We start from the raw sequence: 27,500 nt of genomic DNA on the forward strand, positions 1-27,500 counted from the left end.
ACGTCCATTTTTGTATGCTGCAAAACTGTATTTTATTATTCCGTACGAAAAGCCTTTCATTTTGTATAGTGTTTTTTCTGTATTTTTTACTACTAAAATAAAACGTACCTCAGCAAAGCAAATAAATCTTATACGGGGTGTTCTGAAAGACACTGTGCGGTTTTGTAATCATGTTTTATTCAGTCTATTTCAAGCCAGCAACTGATAGCGGTGTTTAGAAACAAAATAAGAAGGATCCAAGCCTGTATTGATGCCAACGGGGGTCACTTTCAACATTGTCTATAATTGTCATTCATATTTACCTCCTATATTCTATATTGAAACATGTCTGTTAATAAATATAGAAGTGCACAGTGACTTTTCGAACACCCTGTATAATTCCTAAAAATGCAACGAACATGTGTATTTTTAATATAACTACCATCACATTAATTATCCTCTAATGGCACAGCAGTATATCTGCGGACTTACAACACTAGAATGCAAGTTTCGATACCCGTGGTGGGCAGAGCACAGATAGCCCATCGTGTAACTATAACTGTATTATTCTAAAAATATTTCCTTAAATTGTCATAAAAGTCGAAAAAAATAAAACAGTACATTTTAAGAAAGCGTTTAAAATGGAAACTAAATTCTAAGAGAAATAAATAAATAAATTAATATATATGCAGTACAAATAACTCACAAAATGAAACTTTAACATATTTTTAAAGTAATAGGTTATGTATGAATTTGTACATGGACGTATATCTATAACAAAGCTACTAACAATATCTTCCACTGACACTAATTTTTTGATGCCATTTCCATTAAAGGATTAACTGCCATTCTTATAACTCACCCACAGTTTAAAGCGCAGGAAATATTGTAAAAGAATGAAGGTTACTTTTGTATGCACTACTATCAATTACACGACAAACCACCAGTTCAAATGATTACATTAGGTAATATAATTACTCCGTAGAGATGTTATATAAGCATTTAAATTATTTTTTTTAAATGTCTAAGGTTAGTACTGACGATAACTTGCGTGGCCACGCTGCAAATTTATATGGAAAAAAAATATCGCCACGAAAACAAAACTGTGATTATTTAGAGTGACTGTGCTCTTTACTTTCTTGTGGGTACGAAACAGTGAGCGAAATAACATCACAAATATTTGAAATAAAGGGATGTCACAAAATCCTTAAGATCCTCTACACTACACACGAAATCAACAAATATGTTTAGAACCAGACAAAGCTACACTATTGTTGTAAAAAGAAAATTAGCATGGTCTGAACATGTGATTCGCACATCGAGACGGCCAAAGACCATCTTACAAGGCACAACTGAAAGATAAAGAGTGTGTGTGTGTGTTTTCTTACAGTAAAGCCACATTGGGCCATCTGCTGTGTCCAACAAGGAGAATCGAACCCCTAATTTTATTGTTGTAAATCCGAAGACTTGCCACTTTACTAGCGGGGGAAGAATGATAAAAAGAGGAACAACACAAAGGAAGACGTGGTTGACAACATAAAAGAATCGACAAAACTTCCCTTCCCAGACACGTTGACAATTGCCAGGGACAGAATTCAGCATCTCTATATGGTCCCCTTGATAGTTTCGACGGTTTCGTGACAGGTGATGAGACAAGAAAAGCTTCACAATTAGACACATTAATAATCGATATTTGTCAAGTATTCAAGTTAAATCCATAATTCTTTAATCCATTAAACGATGCCTTCACTAATCAGAGCTACTAAACACAAATCCTGAAACCAGTCACTCTACATTTTCCAATGTTAGGAACATTTGAGTTTTACCGTTGAACCTCACCGAGCAATGAGAAAAGTAATCCGCGAAACATTAACAAAATCAAATAAAACGACTGGGTTATGAGAAAAAGCATGTATTATTTACCATCTGGAACAAGAACTGAAAAATGCTTGTAAAAAAACTGTAGAAAACACGACTATGGAAACAGTGACGTTTCGAAAAAAAAAACTAGACCTTTTTATTATTTTTTTCTGTTAATCTGAAGATGACCTAATATTGTTTTGAATTTTGTGCAAAGCTACTCGAGGGCTAGCTATCTGCGCTAGCCGTCCTTAATTTAGTAGTGTAAGACTAGAGGGAAGGTAGCTAGTCATCACCACCCACCGCCAACTCTTGGACTACTCTTTTACGAACGAATAGTGGGATTGACCGTAACATTATAGTGCCCCCACGGCTGAAAAGGCAGGCATGTTCGGTGTGACCGGGATTCGAGATGTCCTAAGAAGGTCAAAACATTGGTTTGTATTTTATTTTAATTAAGGTTTTAATACCCATACCAGCAGTCTTTAAATTATTTTTTACTTCAAGTGACCTTCTCGTCCTCATGAAAGAAGCTAGACCGTTAAACGTTTTCCTTTAAAACGAATCATTTCATGTAAAACAAAAAAGTGTTTAGCACAAATTTAGCATTATTTAACGCCAGACTCTAGGTTAGATACTGTGCATTAATTTCTAATCAAAATGACGCAAGTGGCTTTTGTTCAAGAAATCTTCTAAATCGATCTGTAAAAGCCGTTTTTCTTCTGAATAGGTCAAGCTATTTGGCAAAAAATGTCTACAAAATGATGTAAAAAGGGTTATGAGTAATAGCCAATGTTTAAGTATCGGCAGGTAATATAATAACTGCGTTAAGACATATTTGTTATAGGGTATTCAGCGCACCAGTGGCTCAGCGGTATGTCTGCAGCCATACAACACTAAAATCCGCGTTTCGAAACCCTTGGTGGGCAGCGCCCAGATAACCCTTTATGAAGCTTTGTGCTTAATTCAAAACAACAGCAATCTTGGGTGTTGTTGGTTTTTCCAATACACGTTAAAATAAATATATAACTATTAAAATTTTAAAAAAGTCGTCAGTGTACAGCTTAAAATTATCTCGCGAACCACACTTTGGGAAACACTGCGCAAGAGTGTTTAATATCTGGCTTTTTAAAATAAATTAAGTCAAATATCAATACGAGTGTTTACGAGGGTAACTTAAAACTAGTGGTTAGTTCAAACTCCAATCACGATACAAGACTTATACCGTCTTTTACTTCAACTTTATCTGCGGTTGTTTATGCATGTTTCAATCAAGTAAACCTAAACATCAAACGCTTATAAAGAACAGCCAAGGAAATGTTTTCAGACTACGTGGTTCATAAAATAATCATATGGTATTTAATTAAATTTTACTTATAAGGCCAAAACAAAATCACCTTGGTTAATTAAAAAGTAAGAAATTTAGCTAATTAAGAATGATATGATCATTTTTAATGAGATTTACTTGTACGTTGAATACGCTATCACATGTATAACTGGAAGAAACTATTTTAAAGGGAAGTTACATGAATTGTACTGGAAATATTCAAGACTTATTTTCATTAAATCATTTAACAAAATAACCTGTCTTGAAGAAAGTGCATACACTATACGTCAACGCAAAATATTCAAACTAAGAGTGTAAAAAAGTTATGACTAGCGCAATATATCCAAACTAAACTGTGTAAAAAAAAGGCATGATCAGAGCAAGATATCCAAACTAAACTGTGTAAAACATGCATGATCAGAGCAAGATATTTAAACTAAACTGTGTAAAAAAGACATGATCAGAACAAGATATCCAAACAATACTCTGTAAAAAGAGACATAATCAAAGCAAGATATCCAAATTAAACTATGCAAAAAAAGACATGATCATAGTAAGATGTCTAAACTAACTGCATAAGAAAAGTAATTGAAAGCGCAAGATACCTAAACTCATTGTGTAAAAAAGTGGTTGACACTCCAGCTGCTGATGCTACTACCAGCAGACACAACACGGTAGGTGACAGTCACCGGTTTTAAGGATGTCCATGTAGGCGTAAGGATACCCTCCAGGGGTCGTTTACGACGGTGGGGTTGCTATTTTGCTCCATTGGTCAGTCGCCGCCCGCCTAACCCAGGCAGCCCCTGAGCAACAGGCACTAACCCGTCGCTGTCTACGTGCCTCATTGAGCGTATGGAGCTTAAGGGCAGTGCCCCAACAAGTGTACAGTAACTTATCGCCTAGAGATACATAAACTTGACAATTAGCGCCCATGGGTATGCTGGCCAGTGCTACGGTGTGCGTGCGCCTGGACAGGTGACCCAAATGGTCAACAGGAAAAGAGTGGATTAGAGTAAGAGGAGGAAAAGAAGTCTTAGGATGAAGAGGCCTGGGAAAAGAGCTGGAAAGAGACAACTCATTGGAAAGTATGAAAGATTGAGAAGGAAACATCTCATCGTTGCATATTGCAACATCAGGATAATAAGAGAAAGCAAACTTATCTTGGAGAAGGTAATTGGGACATTTGGCCTGATACTTCTGCAAAAGACCAAGCTACAATACAATGCTGAGTTCGATTTGCAATCATGGATTTGGGTTAGACTGTTAGGCAATAGTGGGCTAGCCATCGCCAGCAGGATAAATAGCACTATCAGAGTAGAACGTCTGGATAAACGTCTGTATACAACAGTCACAATAAGAAGATTCAGTTAGTGAGAGTGTCAGATCCCAGACTTCCCAGCCCACTAACCATGGCCAACTTTTATATGGTGTGACAGTGCACCCAGTGCTAAAGAGTTGGAATTCCTTCAGGACCTGAGCTTCAATTATTGCCCGTTTCTCATTGTGGGGAACTTCAGTTTACGTCACACCAGCTGGGATTCCACCGGCTACACCAGAAATGGCCAAGGACTGTTTGAGGCCCTCACTAAGTTAAATCTTTGCATCTTCAACAGTGGAGAACGTACAAGGCTTGTAGAGAGATATGGGAACCCTGACACAGTAATTGGTGTGATGTAAGCTTCTTTTACCAGCTCTGTCATATCACTCCTTCGAGGAAGAAGGCCTTGTACAATCGGAGAGACAAAACCGGGATTTGGGCGACTATCAAGGACAGAATCAAGAAAGAGAAACCTCCAAGGACCATAATCACATGTAGAAATGCTCCATACTTGTGAAATTCTGACATGAATGCAGCCTGGAAAAAAAATAACAGAAAGGAAATAGAGTTTGAGCAGTGCAGGGGCACAACTAACTTGAAAGTCTTCACCAAGCTAAGGATTGAACGTAACCCTGCTACCTCAAGGTTCAAGAGAACTGCAGCTAGAACCATCAGAGCACAATAGGATGGGTTATGTGATAAGCCCAACCTCAACACCAGGGAGTTTTGGAAGTTCCATAACAAGCTGAAAGCTCGGAGGTCTTCTGGAAGAACCACTTTGTACAGTGACTTTGAACAAGTACTGCTCACCGATGAAGACCAAGGATAAGTCTTTTTTGCTAGATTCATCAATCAAAGTAGTCACAGACCAGGATCACAGGACAGTGGTCAGGAATCAAATTGAAGAGATGGTTAAAGTGAGTGAGACCATGCAGTGCTTCAACATGGAAAGTGTGATAGATGCCATCAGGACCAACAAGGAAGGAGCACCCGGACCAGATGACATCACTGTCAAGAATGTTAAAGATCTGCCTACAAAGGTGATCCAGTGATCCAGAGCTTAGCAAAGGCTTCTGAACAGAGCTTGAAGTCAGGAGTCTTCTCAGAAGTCTGGACAGATGCTTTCATAAGTGATACGCCAAAGCCATAAAACGAAACAAAAGCCTCAAAGGATATCGTATCATTGTGGTACAGAATTTTATTGAAAAGATCCCTGATAAAGTTTTTGCTCGCTACATCACCAAACAGGTTGAGTACGAGCTTTCTGGTGGTCTTCTGATGGAAGGTACAGACCTCAACGTAAACTTGGATCAATGCCACCAGCTTTACAGCAGAAACGTAGTCTGGTTTTAAACGGAAGAAAAACATTCTAGCAGTTGTCCTTGATCTTGAATATACCTATACTAAGGTTCGACTTTCTCTCCTCGCTGACAAGATGTTGCACTTGAGACTTCCAACTTTGTGTATTAGATGGTTTATGTCAGCCCTTAGCCAGCGCCAGGTCATCATGAAACATGATGAACGGAGGTCAGACTGGTCAACCATAAGCACTAGCCTCCCACAGGGTTCACCTCTATCACCTGTCCTTTTTACCATTTACACCCTTGATCTAGCAAGACTGGACAAACCTGACATAAGAATAAAAACCTTTGCTGATGACATCTTGGTTCATATCAGTGGGACATCTACAGAAATTATCACAAGTAGGATTCAACCCATGCTGGACAATATAAGAGACTGTTGTAAAGATAATGACATGCTGATTAATCCAGAAAAGGCAAAAGCACTGTTCCTTACTCTCAACAACCGTGCTGACACATCAGATATTCCCATTCCAACCTTCAGAGGCACAGAAATTTTACAGGAAGGTTCATTGTGCTCTCTGTGCATTATGTTTGACAGGCAACTGAGCTTCTCCAAGCATATGGTTGAGCTCATTGTCAGGGCCACAAAAGGAATAAATGCCCTTCATGCTGCAGCAGGCAGCATGCTGAGAGATGTCACTTGAACTTGCTGTACAGAAGCCTTGTGCTTTCAGTGGTTGATTATATACTGCCCCTGACACACCTCAGCGATAACCAAGTTGGAAAGCTGGAGAGGCTGTAGAACGCATGTCTCAGGATCATCACAGGTTGCACCAAATCAACTCCAGTGCCAGTACTCCATCATCTCACTGGATTCCTAAGTATCAAGGACAAGCAAACTATAACAAAGCCATACTGTTTGCCAAGGCATGGTCTTAACATCCTTACATGGAAGTACTCTTTTCTGCTGAGCCATCCAACCAACAAAGACGTTATCCACGCCACACAAGACTTGAAGTAGTATTTAGGTCTTATCTAAATAGGAAGTCGTGACTTGAAGTAGCTGCACTGGCTTTCAAGAAGATCTGCAATTCATATTCCCTTTCCAATCAATCTCCATGGCTTTGGTCTGCAGAAGAGGAATGGCTGTGCCAACCTGCAGTGATTGTCAAGTTCGACAGAGATTGTAGAGAGTGGCTTCAAGGTGCAGTGTAAGAAGTACACTCGACCTCCTGTTGACCAGCAGGGTCAAGGCGGAGAGGATTTGTGACCCGCTGGACACACCCTCCGGGATGACCACCGGCCAACCCAAGTAACCCAAGCAAGTGATTGACAACGCAAGATACTTAAACTAAATTGCAAACATTTACCAAACAATTCAGAGTAGCAGATGAAAAATAGATTTACCACTTACGGTTGTTTTTTAAGAGTTGAAACTTTTTCATTACTGAATGTCCCTTACTAAGCGGTAAGTCTACGGATTTACAACGTTAAAATTAGGGGTTCAATTCCCCTCGGTGGGCTCAGCAGATAGACAGATGTGGCTTTGCTATAAGAAAACACATACACTAAATATCTATCGAGAATTTCACTCCTGAGTTGATTGATTACTGAATTAACGACTTTTAAGTCTATTTTTTCACAAGGTTAAATTATATGTAGTAAGCTCTTAGTAATTAAGGAAACATAAAAACGAATTAATTAAAAGATATAAGGCTGCTTATCGACTGCTTACTCTCACAAAATAATTACTGAATACTAAGTATGCAGACAAGAGAGAGCATATGATATGTGAAATGACAGGTTAAGCTTTATACATTAAGAAAAACAGCCACATTACACACAGGTACGCTGAAAAACAAGAAGCGAGAGTACAGACCCTGTGAGACTTGATAAGGACATTATAGTGAGATTCCGTGACTGGCTATTGAACGTACTTTGTCGTCAGAAACTACCAAAAGTGTCAATCGGCAAGACAGATACCTAGGGAAAAGATACCTGGTCTTGATGTAACTAACCAAAGACAAATATGGCTATATAGCCTTGTTAAATGCAACAAATTGTTTGTTTGTTGAATTTTGCACAAAGCTACACCAAAGCTATCTGCGCTAGCTGTCCCTAATTTAGCAAGGTAAGACTAGAAGAAAGGCAGCTAGTTATCACCACCCACAACCAACTCATGGGCAGCTATTTTATCAATAAATAGTAGGATTCATCGTAACTTTATAACACCTCCACAGCTGAAAGGGCGAGCATATTTGGTGTGATTCAAATTTAAACCCTCGACCCTCAAATTGCTAGCCGAGCCCATAACCACCTGACCACATCGGGTCTAAGTGAAAAAAGATCTTCGCTCGTACTTCAACTGACTGATTCGATCAAAAGTGATCAAGATTCAGTTTGTTTGTTTTTTCAAATGTATTATTTGTAGAACGCTGTAACAACTAACATATTGCAACTAACACTCAGTTCGAACATGTCAAACACAAAGAGGGAAACGTGTCTGTAATACGTTTGGCGACAAAATCGTTGACAATGAACGGTTAAAAATATTGTACAAAAGGCGATTTGATGTGTTATTAGACACCCTATTCAACGCAAGAAACATGGTAAAACACACGGAAAGAACCATAAGAGGGTTTGACCTTTTATCTGTTATTCCAACAATGCAAGATGCTGTAATATTGTGGGAAGTGTTCTTGTGACATGATATTGTAATATTGTGAGTTATATATATATTTTCTGTACTAAGATATTTAAACGATCTTTATACTGAAGAAATTGATAAATCTGATCGTTCAGCAATAATAACACTTGATTAAATTACATTGTGTATGATTCTTTATTCGTCTGTCCTAAATTCTGCTGACATTTTGCCACATATCTACTTTTATACAAATATCAATATAACGAGATGAAAGTAATTAATAACCTTAAGAGTGTGTGTTTTCTTATAGCAAAGCTATATCGAGCTATCTGCTGAGTACACCGAGGGGAATCGAACCCCTGAAGTTAGCGTTGTAAATCCGTAAATTTCCGCCGTATCAGTGGGGGGCACAACTTCAAGGAAACAAATATGTTGGAAGATTTGATTGTTAATGTTTAAATCACCGAATGAAGTTACGTAAGTATAAAATAATCACTCTTTCTCATGTTATGTTATATAATTCAGTTCAGTATTTACGTTAAATATAAGGGAAAATAAAATATTTGTGTCAGTTGTTGTTTCGTTTCCAGGAGCCCGGCATGGCCAGGTGGGTTAAGGCGTGCGACTCGTAATCTGAGGGTCGCTTTTTGGTTCGAATTCCGGTCGCACCAAACATGCTCGCCTTTTCAGCCGTGAGGGAATTATAATGTGACGGTCAATCCCACTATTAGTTGGTAAACGAGTAGCCCAAGAGTTGAAGGTGGGTGGTGATGACTAGCTGCCTTCCCTCTAGTCTTACTCTACTAAATTAGGGACGGCTAGCGCAGATAGCCCTCGAGTAGCTTTGCACGAAATTCAAAAACAAAACAAACAAATTGTTTCCAGGAAAACGTCAAATCTGGTGTTGAGCCGATATCTCAGAAGTTTAGGAAGGTACATGAATCCTCGTTAAACGAATGTTTTCAAATTTTAGTTCGTTAAAGTCCCCCGCTGGTACAGCAGTAAGTCTGCAGACTTATAACGCTAAGATCGCAGTTTCGATTCCCCTCGGTGGACTCAGCAGATAGCCTGATGTGGCTTTGTTATAAGAAACCACACACACACACACAGTTCATTTCAATTTGATAATTAGTTATTCGCGTATTTTGAGAAAGTACAGCCATTAACTTGAGCTTCCATTTGTGTCTGTACTACATATATATATAAATACTACAAAAACAGAATATGGCATGTTGATTCTTGCTAGGCCCAACATAACATAAGTTTCATTGTACTGCGGTTAGCGAACACAAAACTGTGAAACTGACGTTTCTTGATGCACGTCCCTTTGTCGCAAGCACGCGCACTGCCTTTTTGGAACCTCGGGTGTGTTATAAATGTGACTATCAAATCCTGCTACTCTATCAGACAAGTGTAGTGCAATAGTTAGTGTTGATGATGAGCGTAGGATTGAGTAAAAATTCTAAAACCAGCATATAATACAACTATGTTTGTTAATAATTTAAAATTAATGATAAAAAACGCTTAACTCAATATTTAGTTTTGAATTTTTAACATTAATTAAAATAAGTGGCTAAAACGTTTTCGTCTTTATCAGGTGTTTTATAAGTAGTTTATGACAACTTTGTAATTCGCTATAAATCTGTATGAAATTTTTACGCAATACAAAGGCCAAGATGAGTGTTGCAATAACGTGATAACAATATACTGATGAAGAGTTTCTTAGAATAAGCGTTATCAGTTAACTGCAAAACAGTTAACTGTTTGCGTAATTCTAACATGGAAGGACTCCCATCACTAGTTATTGATCTAGAATGCGCGAATATCATCACTTGCTTTTACCACATCTTATTTTATTTACACTCAGCTTAATTCAACACGCGTTTAGTTGCCACTGGATACATCACTTCACGTGCACCATTCTTTATTATTATTGAGCACGATATTGACTGGCATCAGACAGGACATTTTTATTGCATCATTCACTGTCATGTTCTCTACGGAATAAGCGACGGTATCGCGTCAGTAGCTTCTTACAACAAATTCAGAATTTATGGATTTTACCCTTTGCCATATAACGTGGATTATTATCAGATAAAATAAATACTATACACTCGAAACAATCAACGCTAAAAGAACACACACAGAAAAAAAAGGGCGTGATACGTTCAGTCATTGCTGCATCTACTACATACAGCGTTCTTGCGAAACAAAATGGAAATTGCTATGTAAGTTAGCTCTTGCAAGATCTAGAAATTAAAAAGAGTGTTTTGTCAATTAGATCTGGCAAGGACTGGAAATCGAAAAGGTTTCGTGTCAGTCAGATCGTGCAAGGAACGAAGATGAGAAAAAGTATTATGTCAGTTAGATCATGCAAGGACTGGAGATTAGAAAAAAGTTTCATGTCGCTCAAATCATGCAGAGGCTGAAGATTAAAAAAGGTTTCATGTCAGTCAGATCATGCAAGGATTTGGACATAAAAAGGGTGTTTCGTCAGTCAGGTTATGCAATATTGAAGATCTTAAAGGTGTTATGTCTGTCAGATCATGCAAGGAATGGAGATCAAATAAATGCTATGTAAGCCAGACCATGCAAGAACTTGAGACCAAAAGTGTGCTTTGTCAGTCAGGTTATGCAAGGGTTGGAGATCTTAAAGGTGTCATGTCTGTCAGATGGAGATTCGTTTGGTTTGTTTTGAATTTCGCGCAAAGCTACACGAGGACTATCTGCGCAAGCTGTCTCTTATTCTAATTTAGCAGTGTAAGACTAGAGGGAAGGCAGCTAGTCATCACTACCAACCGCCAATTCTTGGGCTACTCTTTTACAAACAAATAGTGGGATTGACCGTAACATTATAACGCCCCCACGGCTGAAAGGGCGAGCATGTTTGGTGTAACGAGGATTCGAGCCCGCGACCCTCGGATTACGAGTCGAGTGCTTTAACCACCTGGCCATACTAGGCCTACTTAGTAGTTCTCATCTGTTTAGTAACCTTATATTTAATCAACCACTACAATTACTACAACTTTGTATTTTTTATCTTTGTTTTATTTATAATTTGTATAATGGAATTCTGGTTTGGATTCACAAAAAATATTTAATAATTCTGCAAAATTTGATAAAATTGAGTATAAACAAGTGCTTTAGTTTCTTTTTCTAACCAGGCGGAAACAATCAAAAACCATTACATAACAGCAAAGAAAAATAACATTATCACGGAAGGTTTTCGTGAAGGTATGATTTTAATATCAACATTATAAAAGGGAAAATTTAAGGGTAAGTTAATGTGAACAATTTATAACTAATAAAAAAGTCAAATAAGTCAAAGAGGAAAGGCATTAAAATATCTGCAAACGTTTAATATTTTTTACGACTGATAGTATTAATAGTTTGTCACTTTAAGTTGATTTCATTATATTTTAATCAAATAACCAAATACTTGGCCAAAATATTATTTTATACTGATATTATTGTCTACGTGCATAGAGTAGGTGTTGAGTAAACGTCCGAGTAGTGATAAATAAGGTAACATAAAATTGGACAAACATGTACTAGTTGTTATTGTGGTTTGTATGAGTTTCTCGTTGTCGTTGGCTTTTTTTAAGTATTCGTTCGTTAAACACGCGTACGCACCTGTTTTGTATAAATATGCATGTTTATGGATATTATATTTCTGACATATGTTAAAGCAAGGTTTCGCAAGAACTTTGTGTTCCAGCATGACAATACCACTGCTCAAAGTGCGCATATTCTACAGAACTATCTCGATCGGGAGAACCTTACAAGATGAGTATAATCAAAAATTATATTTATCAATATTGTAATCCCCTTGAGTATTGTTAGGTAGAACTGAGCCGGAAACTATTAACTACTGTCCTAAACCAGCTAATGTAATTGCGTTACGTCGTCTTCTAGTATGTTTGTTTTTTTGGAATTACGCGCAAAGCTACGCGAGAGCTATCTGCGCTAACCGTCCCTAATATAGCAGCGTAAGACTAGAAGGAAGACAGCTAGTCATCACCACTCACCGCCAACTCTTGGGCTACTCTTTCACTAACGAATATTGGGATTGATCGTCACATTATAACGCCCCTACAGCTGAAAGGGCGTGCATGTTTGGGGGTGTTATAATATGACGGTCAATCCCACTATTCATTGGTAAAAGAGTAGTCCAAGAGTTGGCGGTGAGTGATGATGACTAGCTGCTTTCCCTCTAGTCTTACACTGCTAAATTAGGGACGGCTAGCTCAAATAGCCCTCGAATAGCTTTGCGCGAAATTCAAAAAACAAACTCACAGTGGATTACATCAATAAGTTCAAAGGTTAATAGAGTATAAGGAGGACCAACCAAGTACTGAATGTTTAATATGAGCTAGTTATTTATAAACTCCCATGTTTTAATAATCGTTCCTGACTTCCATAGAATCTGTTTCATTATACAAATTAAATATATAGAGGCTTAATATAGCATGCATTTCTCACTTTGACACCGTTATGTGCATTTGTATTCCATCATAAAAATGATGGTCTTAATTGTTAAAAATACGCAAACATTTTTGCTTAAACTCTATTTATACTAAGACTTAAATACGAGGTAATTTTTTCTTGTTCTCACTACAGTTTGTCCATCTATAAACTAAAACGTTTTGTGAAGTGCAACAAGAGAAAACTTTCTTGTGATGTACATTATTAACAAACGTAAATGTGATTGCTTTATTTTTATGTTATTTGTTTGTTTATTGAAGTTTCAAGCTAAGCTATTTGGGGATTACCACAACTAGCTGTCCATAATTTTGAAATAATATACTAGTTGGAAGGCAACTAACCAACACGACCCACAATAAACTCTTTAAAATGCGACAGAGGGAAACATGTTCGGCTACAGGTTTCGGTTCCGCGAGTCGCAGATTGGGAGCTAAACACACTAACCACCAGATTGTCTCAAGCATTTTTATGTAATGCTACTCGCAAGTTCCTGTGCATTATAGCGTACGTATATATATATATGAAATTTTTTCAGAATATTAGAAATATTGATATCGATTTTAGTGAGACAATTGAAACAATATTCTCATTAAGATCACTTCGTGATATTTTTGGAAACGCAACGCGCTTTCTATACCGGGTAAAGAGAACACTTCTTAGCGAAAGGTGTGAAAATACAAGTCAAGTACAAAGATTGCACAATCTTGATTACAAATGTGCTTTTCAAAATTAAAAAAAAATGAAACGTTCGTTCAATTAAAGCAAATTATAATGCATTTTGTATTCATAATACTTTTGTTCGTTCTTGGGATTTTTGCCCAAAGCTGCACAAGCGCTGTCTTAGAATAGCCAATTCTCATATGAACTATTACCCTATAGATGGTAACCAGTTAGCGGACATACTGACAAATACCGAGAGGTGATCATTACTGTTACCACACACCAGCGATTCTAATGTTTAAAATTCGTTTTTGGGACAACAAGACGCGAATAACTGATTATAATATCGAAGTCTGTGCATAGTAAGAACTAGACCACGACCAGTCATGTTTTTTTTTTACCATCTTTCATTCGCTTTAGCTTTTCTCATTAAGTTCTAAAGCCAAATACTCTAGTTGTAGTGAAGTTTTATAGCCATCAACAACAATTCTATTAGGAACACACTTTTTTAATACATTTATCTAATTACCAAAAGAGCTCAAATGATTTAGGTTGAAAACATTACTCCTTAAAGTGCCTCCATATTTAGTTTAGAAACAAAATTGAAATATTTAAGAAATATGCGCGTATTTTCATTTTTTCCTACCATATTGTAAAGTACGAAAACAATAATTTTACACTATTGAAAAGTATCAAGGTTTCCGTCTTCGAATTAATGTGGTGAAGAATAGCATGATGACATTATTGTATTTTACGAAGATTACCTGTGTAGTGAAGTGTAGTGAGTACAAAATGTGTTCACACTTTTCTCATCTCAGGAAAATAGGTGTTGGCCTATTTAAAACCTATTCCACGTCATTGTTTGACCGTCAGCTAATAAAAAATTGTATTTTATTCACTTTTTTAAATTTTCTCTCAATATCCCGGAAATAATTTTCAAAACCTTATAATATTAAAAACTGGGAGACCAGATGTCGCGGCAGACAGGGCACAAACAGACCATTCTATATAGCAAACAATTTTTTGTAGCTCTCTACATCACAGATTTAGATGCAATAATAGTAAAGATTATTGAAAATTAGTGTTTATAAAAAAAATTCTAAAAAACAAACAAACCAGAAGTTCTGAAAGGCTTATTCATCAGAAGTAACTGAGCCCATTTATATGTACAAATACTTTTGCAGTATTTTGTGAATTGTATCTTGATTCCCACAAAAAAAAAACACCTATCGTTGCATACCTTGAGTAACACTATCATTCGGGGTTTTTCATTCATTATACTAAAAGTTAATAATAAACCCAAAAGTTAGTTATAGTGACAAAAATGAAACGTTTTCTTCGATAGAAAGTAGTTTAGTCTAGTCTCTCTGGTGTTTGGGTATATTTGTGTGTATACCCGGGAGGGTTAGGTACACTCGACCTCTTCCTTCCTTCCATAACTTTGTTGGAGTGGCCAGATTAATATATATTTCGATTTAAATATAGAATGGCTGGTGTGATATCATAAATTTAGTCTGGTCCTTTTCAGGACAATCTCCATTTATATTCTTCTTGATTTTTTTTAAATTATTATTATTTAATAAGTCTAGAATGTAGGTGGCCTATTTTATTTTATCTATATTCTGATACTACTATTATTATTTTAAATGATTTTGTCTTAAAAATCTAATGTATAGATTTAACGGGGAAAAGTGTTTAGGTCTCTCTTCATCATATATGCAATACCTGTCTAGTTCGCATACAAACTCATTTTTTCGCCAATTTTTATCAAAATATTTTATTGTACTCTGTAGAAGTCTATTTGGTATTGTTTGTGTATTTGAGTAATTATACATGAACTTTGATGAAGTGGTTTTAGGTACTGTGTATGCTGATCTAATTAGTGTATTCTGTAATGTTTGGAGTTTGGTTTGTATTTGTTTTTCACTTACACTGCTCCATGCAGGAGCTGCATAGTCTATTACAGGTCTAATGTATGTCTTGTATATTTTAATGATGTTTCCTGGTGTTGTTCTGTAGTTTTTACCAGTTAGACTCCTAGCATGGTTTATTCTTCGCCAAATACTACTTTTTATGTTATTTACATGTTTTATCCATGTAAGTTTCGAATCATATGTTAATCCTAAAAATTATGCAGATGTAGCAGTCTGGAGGCGTTCCCCATTCATATAGATTTGGGGTTGAACTTTGTGATATTTCGCAGATTTTGAAAATATTACTAGTTGCGTCTTTGCTGTATTTATTTTGATTCTGTATTTTTCACAATATTCACATAATCTATTTAGTTGTGGTTGTAAGTTGGCGGCTGCTATTTCTGGTGTAGGAACACTTTTTCAAATTGCTACATCATCAGCGAACTGAGACGCGTATCCATGATTTGGATCTTTTAGTGGTATATTACTTACATACATGATGAAGAGAATAGGGCTAACCACTCCTCCTTGAGGGACTCCAGCTTCTGGAGTGAAGAACTCCGAGAAAGTTCCCTCTACGTTTACTCTACATTTTCTATTTTCCAAAAAGTTTGATAACCAGTGAACAATTCCACGCGGTAGTCCCATTTCATACATACGGAACCGAAGACCATTGTGCCATACAGTGTCGAATGCTTTCTCGATATCGAGGAAGCAGGCAACAGTGCGTTCTTTATTATTAAAGCTGTTTATTATTGTTTCAGATAGCCTAATTAAGTGATCTGTTGTTTGTCTATATTTTCTAAATCCGTTTTGTTCTTCTGGTAATTTTGCATTATTCTCCAAAAAAGTGGAGAGTCTATTGCTTATTATTCTTTCGAGAATTTTGCCGACACAGCTGGTCAGGCTGATCGGTCGATAATTATTTGGTTTATTGGCTGGTTTTCCTTCTTTGTGGAACATTAAAATATTTGCTTGCTTCCAAGAAACTGGGATGTATCCAGAGTGTAGAGATAAATTAAATATTGCTAATAGGTGGTCAAATAATTTTGAAGTGCCTTTTATTGAGAAGTATTGCTTGTATTCCATCATTTCCTGGTGCTTTGTATTTTTGTATTTTTGATTGCTTGTTCAAGTTCATTTAGTTTGATTGTTTTGGTGAGTAGTTGGGTATTGTAGTCATATGTTTTGTTTGTGTTGCTGTTTTTGATGTTGACTGGAAAGTGTGGTTTATATAATTCTATGTTATTTGTTACGTGATTGTTTATTTTATTGTAGTAGTAGTTGTTAATGTCGGTATCATTGTGTGTTTTAAATGTGTTTTGTAGATGATGTTTGAAGGTTTCTGCTTTTTCTTTGTTGGTATGTGCTAAGGTGTTATTATATTCCAGTGCAGGGTATTTTCTTGTGGCGGGTTCATTTGTGAATCTTTTCAAGTGTAGCCAGAACTTGCTGGGGTCAGTTTGTTCATTTAGTTGAGAGCAGAAGTTGTCCCATTTTTCTTGTTTTAGTTGTTTAATTTCTGTTCTAATTTTATTTCTAATGTTGTTAATTTGTAATTTTATTAAGAAATAAAGAGTTCTCTTGTTGCTACAAATAGTCTTCTTAATTGTCTTCTTTGTTTTATCATAGATAATAGTTGTTTTGTTGGTTTCCATGTATTGTTTGTGGTTGTATATTGTTGTTTAGGTATCGTATCTGTAGCTGCTTTTTGAAGGCACTCCATGATTATTTGACTACAAGAGTCAATTTCTGATTCATTATATGCTGTATGTTTAGTTTTCCTGGTAGTATTCTGTTTGACATTTTTTGAAATTCCTGCCAATTAGCCTTTTTGTAGTCAAATTTATCCTGCCTATTGATTTTATTTTTATGGGGGGTGAGATCGAAGACACACCATATTGGGAGATGGTCGCTGTCAACATCTTTTCCCACATTAAAGTTTATTAACTTGTGCCTCATATTGTAAGAAGTGGGACATATGTCCAGGATATCATTGGAGTTTGTTGTATAGTTAATATGGGTCGGGGTATTATCATTAATAAGAGAAATACTATTATTATCTATGAATTGTAATAGGTGTCTGCCGTTGGAGTTTGTAGAATTACATCCAAAGTTCTTGTGTTTGGAATTCAGATCACCTATTACTATTGTATTATGGTTGTGGGAAAAGATGTTGTATATTAGAAATATATCTATACACTTATTTGGAGAACAGTATAATCCTGCTATTGTTATTTTCGATTGATTTTCTAAAAGAATATCAACCACCATATTTTCATTGTTGCTGTTCATTGGGATTTCAGTAACTGAAAGATGGTTTTTATATAATAACATAATTCCTCTGTTGTTGTCTTGATTATTTCTTCTGTCTTTTCTTATTGAAGTATAGTTACATATTTTAAATCTATTTTGAGGATAAATTAATCTTTCACTTATGATAAGAATATCAGGGTTAATATTTGTTATTATGTCTTCGATCTCGTGTTACTTGGGAGCAAGTGCACCTTGGATGTTGATACTCAGAACTGTAAATTTTATGATTTAAGCATGTATCCTGTGATTGTTGTTATTAGATGTGGTATATGTGGTGTTATGTGTTTTTTTGCTATGTTTATGAATAGGTCAATACTATTATTTGATTCATCCGGTTTAGTATATTCTGTAATAAACTCTGTGAGAATGTTTTTAATTAAATTTACTATTATGTTTGTTTCTTCGTTTGTATTTTCTTTTATTGTAAGATTGTTGTTTTCTTGGTTGTTTGTTCTATCTGTGTTTCTGTTTTTGTGAAGTGATTTCTCTTTTCGTTGAATTTTGTTGTTTTTTAGTTAGTGATTTTAGTTGTGTAATATTTTCTTTTAACTTTTGTGGATATGTAGTTGGTCCTGTCGTTGTGTGTGTTTGTTGTGTTATTGTGTTTGATGTATCATCTTGTGATGGTTTAGTTGTTTTTATTTCGTATATGCGTTGTTTTATCTTTTTGTATTTGTCGCTTCCTCTGTAATTAGCTGTATGTGTTTCACCACAATTACAGCATTTTGGTTTGGGTTCTTGTTTTTTCCAAGCCGATATATGGTGTTCACCACCACATTCACAACACCTCGGTGTTGCTAGACATGCTGATGATACGTGCTCATATCTTTGGCAATTCAAACACTGGGTAATTACAACCGCTGGTGTTTTTAATTGCTCGACTTAGTATTTTTGGTACCACAGAATGATACCATTATTTATCAATTCTAGAATGTTATAGTTTTGTTCCAAGTCTACTCTTATTAAATTTGTTTCTTTGTTCGTTAACTTGGATATAATCCTTTCTATTTTTATGTATGGTATGTTAAGATTGTTTAGTCCCAGCTCAATATCCTGTTTGGTTATTGAGTGGTGAACCCCACGGATTACTATAGCGTTTTCGATAGACAGTGAAGACACTGGTTTGTTTTGAATTTCGTGCAAAGCTACACAAGGTTTTTCTGCGCTAGCCGGCCATAATTTAGCAGTGTAAAACTAGAGGGAAGAAAACTAGTCATCAACACCCACCGCCAACTCTTGGGCTACTCTTTTACCAACGAATAGTGTGATTGAGCATAAAATTGTGATGCCCCCACGGCTGAAAGGGCGAAGATATTTCGTGTGAAGGGGATTTGAACCTGCGACCCCAAATTACGAGTCGAGCGCCCTAACCACCTGGCCTTGTCGGGCCGAAGACACTTGTAGTTATAAATTTTTTAGGTTAGTAGTCAATACTTTAATATTATTTGTCCGTAAGCTTACCGCTGATTCACCAACGTACTTTCTATTATGAACCCCATAACCAACACTCACGGATCTACAAGTCATTTGGTTGCAAAATAATATAGAAAAGTGCGTTGAAAAGCGGATACGACTCATGTAAACCTAACCAGTAATTCTACTGTTAAATTACAGTAAAAAAAATGGTAAATATAATTTATAACTGACGTGTTGCAACGTAATTTGTACTCTGTCACAAAGTAATTTTGCAACAATTTGCGTAATAAAATTCTGACAGTTGTTTGCAAAACCAAAAATAAACTCAGTGTTAGAGCAGGCTCACGTACTGAGTTGCGAAACAAAAATAGCCGTAAAAGCACGAAAATATTTGGTAACATTGCTAATAATCGGCGTTTGTTCTCAAATGATAGAAATTTTATTATTTGATATAAACGGCCTTTTTAAGATGAGGACTTCGATAGAGAATAAATTCTTCTTTAAAAACAGGAACAAATAACCCCAATAAAGTGTACTATTTGGAATCAAATAAAAACAATGTTTATAACTCTACAAAGATTTGCATAGCACCAAGTTCAAAGTTCAAACTTACCTATTAATGCAGCTAAATTTCCTACTAATAGTTCTTTTTCTGCACCTTCATACATTTCTAACTGAAATATTCCTTTTCTAACCGTATCTGAAACTTTGTAACCTAGAAAATTACATGAAATTGTAGTTTTTGTAAAAGTATACACTATATACTATAAAAAACACACTAATATTATAAATACGTATGTCAGTTTATACGTTATATTCATTTTCAAACAATCTTGTTTAAAAAAAAACAATAACATCTGATCTAGGTTTATAGCTATAATAATTTAATCAAACACACCATAGGTGTGAAAAAACATGTGGTCAAAAAAGGATATAGTGTGATACTTAAAGGAATGAAATCAAAATTGTCCACCAAACTGGTAGCTGCACTTATAGCATTGATAAGAACTTTACAGCAAATATTATTAATTAGTTAGCCATCCTGCACTTGGGCATGATGGTGGATAAAATAAAACAAAATATCTTCTTTTCACACCTAAGGTGTTTTTGATAAGATATCGTGGCTTTTTATCAATATACACCATCTAATAAGAAAGCTAATGAGAAAGTGGCACTCGATATTACTAAACGTTACCTTTAAAATTGTAACCTTAATATTGGACAGACATACACTTTACAGAACCAACCCGATTCTTTCAACTATATGGTGATATGTTTTTCCTCTCTAAAACAATGTTAATAACTTCTTTTACAGCAGTCCCCCCCAGTGGTTCAGCGGTATGTCTGCGGGCTTACAATGCTAAAATCCTGGTTTCGATACCTCTGGTGGGCAGAGTACAGATAGCCCATTGCGTAGCTTTGTGCGAAATTTCAAAACCCAACCCCCCTAATACCACGTGACGTTAAGCGCTCTTTAATCAGCAGAATTTCATAAAATCTATGCTAAATTTATTGATTAATAATAACCATTCAAACCTACGATTCTTTTGAAAACTTGATCTACGAACTGCTAAGCTAGTTTGGTTGGCCTAACCAATACTTATGTATCTGCACGTTTTTTTCTTTGTTTTTGAATTTTGACATATATAATAATTTAACATATTAAAAAGCTAACTTTACATTTTTGAAAAATTTGTCTTTAATAATCTTTGTATCACCTACAACTTGGTTATGTGGTCGTTTGACTTCAAAAAACGCACGTTACTCTGAGAATTATCAGTAATTGACCACTTAAATTTCAAATACAAGAATATGTGAATATGTTAGTCTTAAATTCAATTGTAATAACGTATTTATAATGATGCTTTGAAATATTTCCGAAAGGATAGTAGACGTTATATATATATATAAAAAGAAAAGGATATGGTGTTATTGAGTCGTGACTAGAGGTTTTCCACTTTTTGGTATTGATTATTTATACTCTTAGATTTTGATAATAAATCAATTCTAAGAATAATGTTTGTAAAGAAGGAATAATATAATGATATGATATAATATAATATAATATATTTCTAACTACTGGATGATATTGTTATACTTCACTTGTTTATGTGACTCTGTCTATTACAGTTTGGGTGTGAATGATGTTTTTGCTCATGTTTGTTTGTTTTTGAATTTCGCGCAACGCTACACGAGGGCTATCTGCGCTAGCCATCCCTAATTTAGAGATGTAAGATAAGAGGGAAGGCAGCTGGTCATCACCACCCACCGTCATCTGTTGGACTACTCTTTTACCAACGAACAGTGAGATTAACCATCACATTGAAACGCCCCCACGGCTGAAAGGGCGAGCATGAATCGAGCGACCTAACCGCCTGGCCATGCCGGGCCTTGGTCATGTCCTCGAGCATTTATACATATTTATGCGAGCTATAGGTTATACAACATTTTGCAAAAGGGCGTTATCTGTATTAATGCATTTTCATACGTTTATATGAGAAGTTAGGATGTTGCCATTTTCTATACAGCGACGTTTACATTTAGAATCGAATAAAGTTTTGCTACTGCGAAGATTTAATTTTTCCTTTCTATATCGTTACGAATTAGAAAGGATTATATTCTGTTTTCTGAATTTATATATTACTCATTTCAAAAAAATTTGGGCTGTAAATTGTATTTTGAAAGTATTATAATATGCTTTATTATAAGAGTTCTCATAAAACAAACTTAACACATTTTACGGACCGTTAATTATATAGCAAATTATATATAAAAAAAAAACAAACAAACGTACCAATAAGAATGGCACCTAGCGTCTCAAACACAGTTGCTAGAATACAAGCTTGTCGCAAGGTCAGAACCTTAGCACCCACGGATGTTCCAAAGGAATTGGCAACGTCATTTGCTCCCACACCGAAAGCCAGAATAAAAGCAATTATAAAAGCTACGATCACAATCCATACGAATTCAGATGCTTGTGCTTCTACCATGTTGTTTTAGCAACAAAGTCGTTGAATTAGAAGAATGCTGTGAAAAAGTAAACAAAGTTAGTTTGAAATTATAGGAAAATACTATAAACCCCTCTCCTCTGAAGTGTAAGGAACATTGTTTTCATTATCATCAGTACAGACTCTCGTCTGTCTAAACCGACACATTATTTGTTAATATGTGGATCCAAAATGCTGTTTGCCGAACATCTACTTACCTGTGTTCAATTACTTGTCATCTGCTATCAAGATCGTGTTTCGTTTTTCTTTTATTTAAGAAGCTTAAATACAAAAACACACGGACTACAAGCAAATATAGTAGACTGTAGAAAATTCGTTGTTTCTGTTGCAGAGTTCGTTCAACACAAGCAGAGCCTTTATTACAGTACGTGTACAACAAACTAATATTTTCACCATGTAGGTGTGATTTATTACAAAACATCTGTGAGTTTTCAGTATTCCAATTTATACGTAGGTAAACAGACTGAGTAAATTATTTATAAAATTAATAATTTCTCTTCGATCAGTAAACATTTTGAACTCAACATTGGAATGAAGAGCGAACAGAAGAAAAAAAAATCAAGAAGGTCTGTTTTATAAAATTAAAATAACAATTACGGCCAGTTTGTTTAGGGACTAAACTACTACAATAAAGGTTCCGGTATACTGAAACAGTTAGCACAGCCAACTAGAAGAAACAAAGAATGAAAAGCGTAATATGTGATAAACGGTTTATTTGTTTGTTTATTTCTGAATTTCGCGCGAAACTACAAGAGAGCTATCTGCGCTAGCCGTCCCTAATTTAGCACTGTAAGATTAGAGGGAAGGCAGCTAGTCATCACCACCAGCTCTTGGTTTGTTTTTGCTTTTTTTGGAATTTCGCACAAAGCTACTCGAGGGCTATCTGTGCTAGCCGTCCCTAATTTAGTAGTGTCAGACTAGAGGGAAGGCAGCTAGTCGTCATCACCCACCGCCAACTCTTGGGCTACTCTTTTACCAACGAATAGTGAGATTGAGCGTCATATTATAACGCCCCCACGGCTGGGAGGGCGAGCATGTTTGGCGCGACGGGGATGCGAACCCGCGACCCTCAGATTACGAGTCGCACGCTTTAACACGCTTGGCCATGCCGGGCCCCCAGCTCTTGGACTATTCTTTTACCAGCGAATAGTGGAATTTACCGTCACATTATAACGCCCCCACGGCTGAAAGAGCGAGCATGTTTGGTGTGACGGGGATTCGAACCTGTGACCCTTGGACTATGAGTTGAGTACCTTAACCACCTGGCCATGCTGGGCTTCGTGATAAACGGAGAGTTTTTTATGACCAAATTTTTGAAGACAGAAGTTTGTTTCTTTCTTTGTTCTGGATTTCGCGGAAAACTACATGAGAACTATCTACGTTAGACGTCTTTAATTTAGCAGTGTAAGCCTAGAGAAAAAGTACCTAGTCATCACCACCCACCGCCAACTCTTGGGCTATTCCTTTATTAACGAAGAGTGTGATTGATCGTAACACAATAATATTGCCCCCAATGCTGAAAGGGTGAGCATATTTGGTGTGATGGGGATTTAAACCCGCAACCCTCAAACTGGGAGTAGAGGGCTCTAACAACTTGACCATGCTGGGCCTTAAATGTTTAGAGAAGGCACTTATTTAACGACGCCACTTTTAATATCGTATTGTCGTCAATAGGTGACAAAACATTCTTGAAATCTACTGTACTGTCTAAAGGCTATACTACAACTAGTTATTTTCTTCTACATGATGGTAACTTATGATTTGAATTCTGGTACTAAGTAATATGTTAACGTTCCTCATAACAGATTCCGATTTGAGGAATTCTATCGCATTTTAAATAAATGGAACGAAAACACAAGCCTTAAGATTTTATGCGCTAATAGTTTTTGGAAAGTAGAAAATTATAGCTAGCTTATATTGTGTATCAAATTATATTATACTTGGAATTTCTACTTTATACGCCAGGTCTAAAGACAAAAGCCACGAACAAACCATTAACATGAAAGTTCAGTAATGTTACTCAATGAGCAATTGAACAAAACTAAATCGGAATTTTATGAAACAGGTTATCCACACAATCACAATGCACACCACCACTGAAACTTTAAAACAGGTTATCCACACAGTCACAATGCACACCATCACTGAAACTTTAAAACAGGTTATCCACACAGTCACAATGCACACCACCACTGAAACTTTAAAACAGGTTATCCACACAATCACAATGCACACCACCACTGAAACTTTAAAACAGGTTGTCCACACAATCACAATGCACACCACCACTGAAACTTTAAAACAGGTTGTCCACACAATCACAATGCACACCACCACTGAAACTTTAAAACAGGTTATCCACACAGTCACAATGCACACCATCACTGAAACTTTAAAACAGGTTGTCCACACAATCACAATGCACACCATCACTGAAACTTTAAAACAGGTTATCCACACAATCACAATGCACACCACCACTGAAACTTTAAAACAGGTTATCCACACAGTCACAATGCACACCATCACTGAAACTTTAAAACAGGTTGTCCACACAATCACAATGCACACCACCACTGAAACTTTAAAACAGGTTGTCCACACAATCACAATGCACACCACCACTGAAACTTTAAAACAGGTTATCCACACAGTCACAATGCACACCATCACTGAAACTTTAAAACAGGTTATCCACACAGTCACAATGCACACCACCACTGAAACTTTAATTAGCTTCAAGATGTAAGTTTTCCTGATCACTGTTTCTTATACACGCCTCACACATCTGCACTTAACAAAGTTCATTACTACAACATTATTATATATCATATTAACACCAATATTCTTTAGTTGTGTAAAACACGTGTCGCACAAGTAAGTAGAATGCCTGTGCAACATTAACCAAATAGTATACTTCCTCTAACCAGAGAAAATAAACAACATCTGCAAAACAACAGGTATATTTCGACATCTCAACACAAATGGTTTAAACTTTATTTTTTGTGTTATAACATTCGATATGAAACAAAGCAAAAACTTCAGCTCAAAGTTTTGCAATTACATATTATTTGTTCTCATTTTATATATATAAGGATGTATGTATATATATATATATATATATATTACACAAAATATGTTACAACTTCTTGCAACCTTCATTTACAAAACGGTTTGTAGTATAAATAATACACCTTAATGTTTGTTTGATTTTGCTTTATCCTCGAAATTATTCACGCACTTTACAACGTTCACCATTGGTGAGGTTTACATGTTACAAAATATATTTTTCCTCTTTCTTTCTTTGTGAACCTGACGATGACCGAAGAATGTCGAAACGTTGTTTGCTCCTCTACATAGTGCTTTCTCTACTAATACCAGCCGTTTTTACATATAGAGTAATTTTATTTTCTTACCTGTTAAACCACCCAACATGGATAAATTACCAAACAGAAATGGGTGAAATCATTTAATTTCTACAGAAAATACATGGAAAACTGAAATAATAACGTTGGAGATGAACTGTAAGATTTTTCTTTACACTTTATGTGTGTCTTGTATGTTATTACGGACCATGTAGCCGACAATGTCATGGGCCAACAAGAACATTCATACAGAATGAGCTTAGAAAATTGTAATCCAAAAGCTTTGGATCATATACATTCCTTTAGTGATTTTAAAGTTGAATCTCTGTTATGATGAAATCACTACACGAGTTCTAAATTTAGACTTCAAATATCTGGCAAGAAATTAACATTCATATACGTACATGTTCACATAATGAGTACTTACAAATGGGGAAATAGCCACTTAAATATTCACATACTCACATAGTGAATACTTATCAGTGTGGAAATGACCAAACTGACCTCTCATATGACAGATTCAGTGGCTAATTAGGTTGTAGTTGTAATCATAAGATGGAATTTGAACAGGACTTACAAGTTATCAGAGAATCTCTTAATTTCTCAGACTAACCCTTTCTATATAAATATTCTTCCTTTAATTTACTGAAAATATTCCAACTTCTCAAGGAAACAAAAAACATCTCTCACTTGTGTACTTACTGTCACTGTTATCACTACCTGCGAATTCATGGCACACATTAACTTGAGTATAAAAACTTTAGCAAAACTTAAAAACAGAGATTTAAATATTTTATCATAGTTATAATGTCACTATTATCCTATCTTCAGTTATCAGCTGTCCGTAATGCTGAAATTATAAAATGTTTCAACTATGAACACCCACAAATTTCTGGACATTGAAAAACTTATTCACACTGAAGATGTCGTATATATGGATACCTACAAGGACCATTACCTCCCTAATAAATAATAGAACTTCAACAAACAGCCAATAGGCTCTTTTTCTGTTGCCCCTTAAACAATGATTAGAAAAGGGAGAATCATCCAGTCAGCGAATTCTGAACTGAAAAACGTATCAGGTTTAAAATTCCAGTTTAGTCCTTTTCTTTTGACTATATATTATGATAAATTCTGAGTCCTCATCATTTCTTATACCTGACACAGCCTCATGAAGTGGTGAGAAAAGATTGCTCCTTGGTGTGTACACATATTTTAGATGCTCAAACCCATTTCTCTCTAACGGCAACCTACCATTGTGTGAGCTTTAATATTGAATGCAATATAAGTTTTGGCCATTTTGCAAGTAATCAAGTACAACATGTACAATCAAGTTTCATAAGCAGTTTCAGGAAAATCCCCGTGATGTAAGGAATAATCCTCATATGAATTAAATCAACAATTCATTATCTCAGGGTTGCACACCTAGTACCATTGCTCTATGTTTTACTGTAATTTTGGCTACTAGAATTTAGCAAGAAAGTTAACTATAGCTTGCAGTATTCCATTGTGTCTTCTAACCATCCTGTTACGAAGCACACAAAATAGTTTCTCTCCAAAAAAAGTATTAGTATCAGCAACTGCATGGTTGTCTTAACTCCACATCCATATGAGTTACAACGTTTATGCAGCACATCAACCGGAATTTCTAATTTAACATATAAATATTATACTATGTGAATTTCAAGGCTACAACTCTTTCACTGTACTGAGTGGTGGCCATTCATAATTTTTGGCGTTTAGCTGTATTAATACCAAACACGTGTAGGTCCTTAACTATTCTACTTAGAGATTCGCTAATTCTTATTGCATTGTTAAAACACCGACACTTTTACCATGTCTAGTCATGTTTAATGAACCTGGTACAAATGTAACCTGTTTTATTACCAAACAGCCGCTAGC

At 35.8% G+C, this 27,500-nt stretch overlaps 1 protein-coding gene across 3 annotated transcripts in view; it reads right to left on the reverse strand.

Moving 5' to 3' along the window:
• Positions 1 to 27,500, reverse strand: part of LOC143252682 (sodium-dependent phosphate transporter 1-B-like) — a 67,458-nt gene that overhangs the window by 33,474 nt on the left and 6,484 nt on the right. For 2 of the 3 annotated variants that reach the window (XM_076505204.1, XM_076505202.1), the window contains exons 2-3: positions 22,020 to 22,252; positions 19,839 to 19,940 (exon numbers count right to left, since the gene is read on the reverse strand). In XM_076505204.1, the coding sequence (XP_076361319.1) occupies positions 19,839 to 19,940; positions 22,020 to 22,215 (298 nt within the window). In that variant the 5' untranslated portion in view covers positions 22,216 to 22,252. Of the gene's footprint in view, positions 1 to 19,838; positions 19,941 to 22,019; positions 22,253 to 22,430; positions 22,544 to 27,500 lie in introns of those variants that run through there. The other variant, XM_076505203.1, reaches the window with a different exon arrangement.

Source organism: Tachypleus tridentatus, chromosome 6 (genome assembly GCF_004210375.1).
Source record: "Tachypleus tridentatus isolate NWPU-2018 chromosome 6, ASM421037v1, whole genome shotgun sequence".
NCBI lineage: Eukaryota > Metazoa > Arthropoda > Merostomata > Xiphosura > Limulidae > Tachypleus > Tachypleus tridentatus.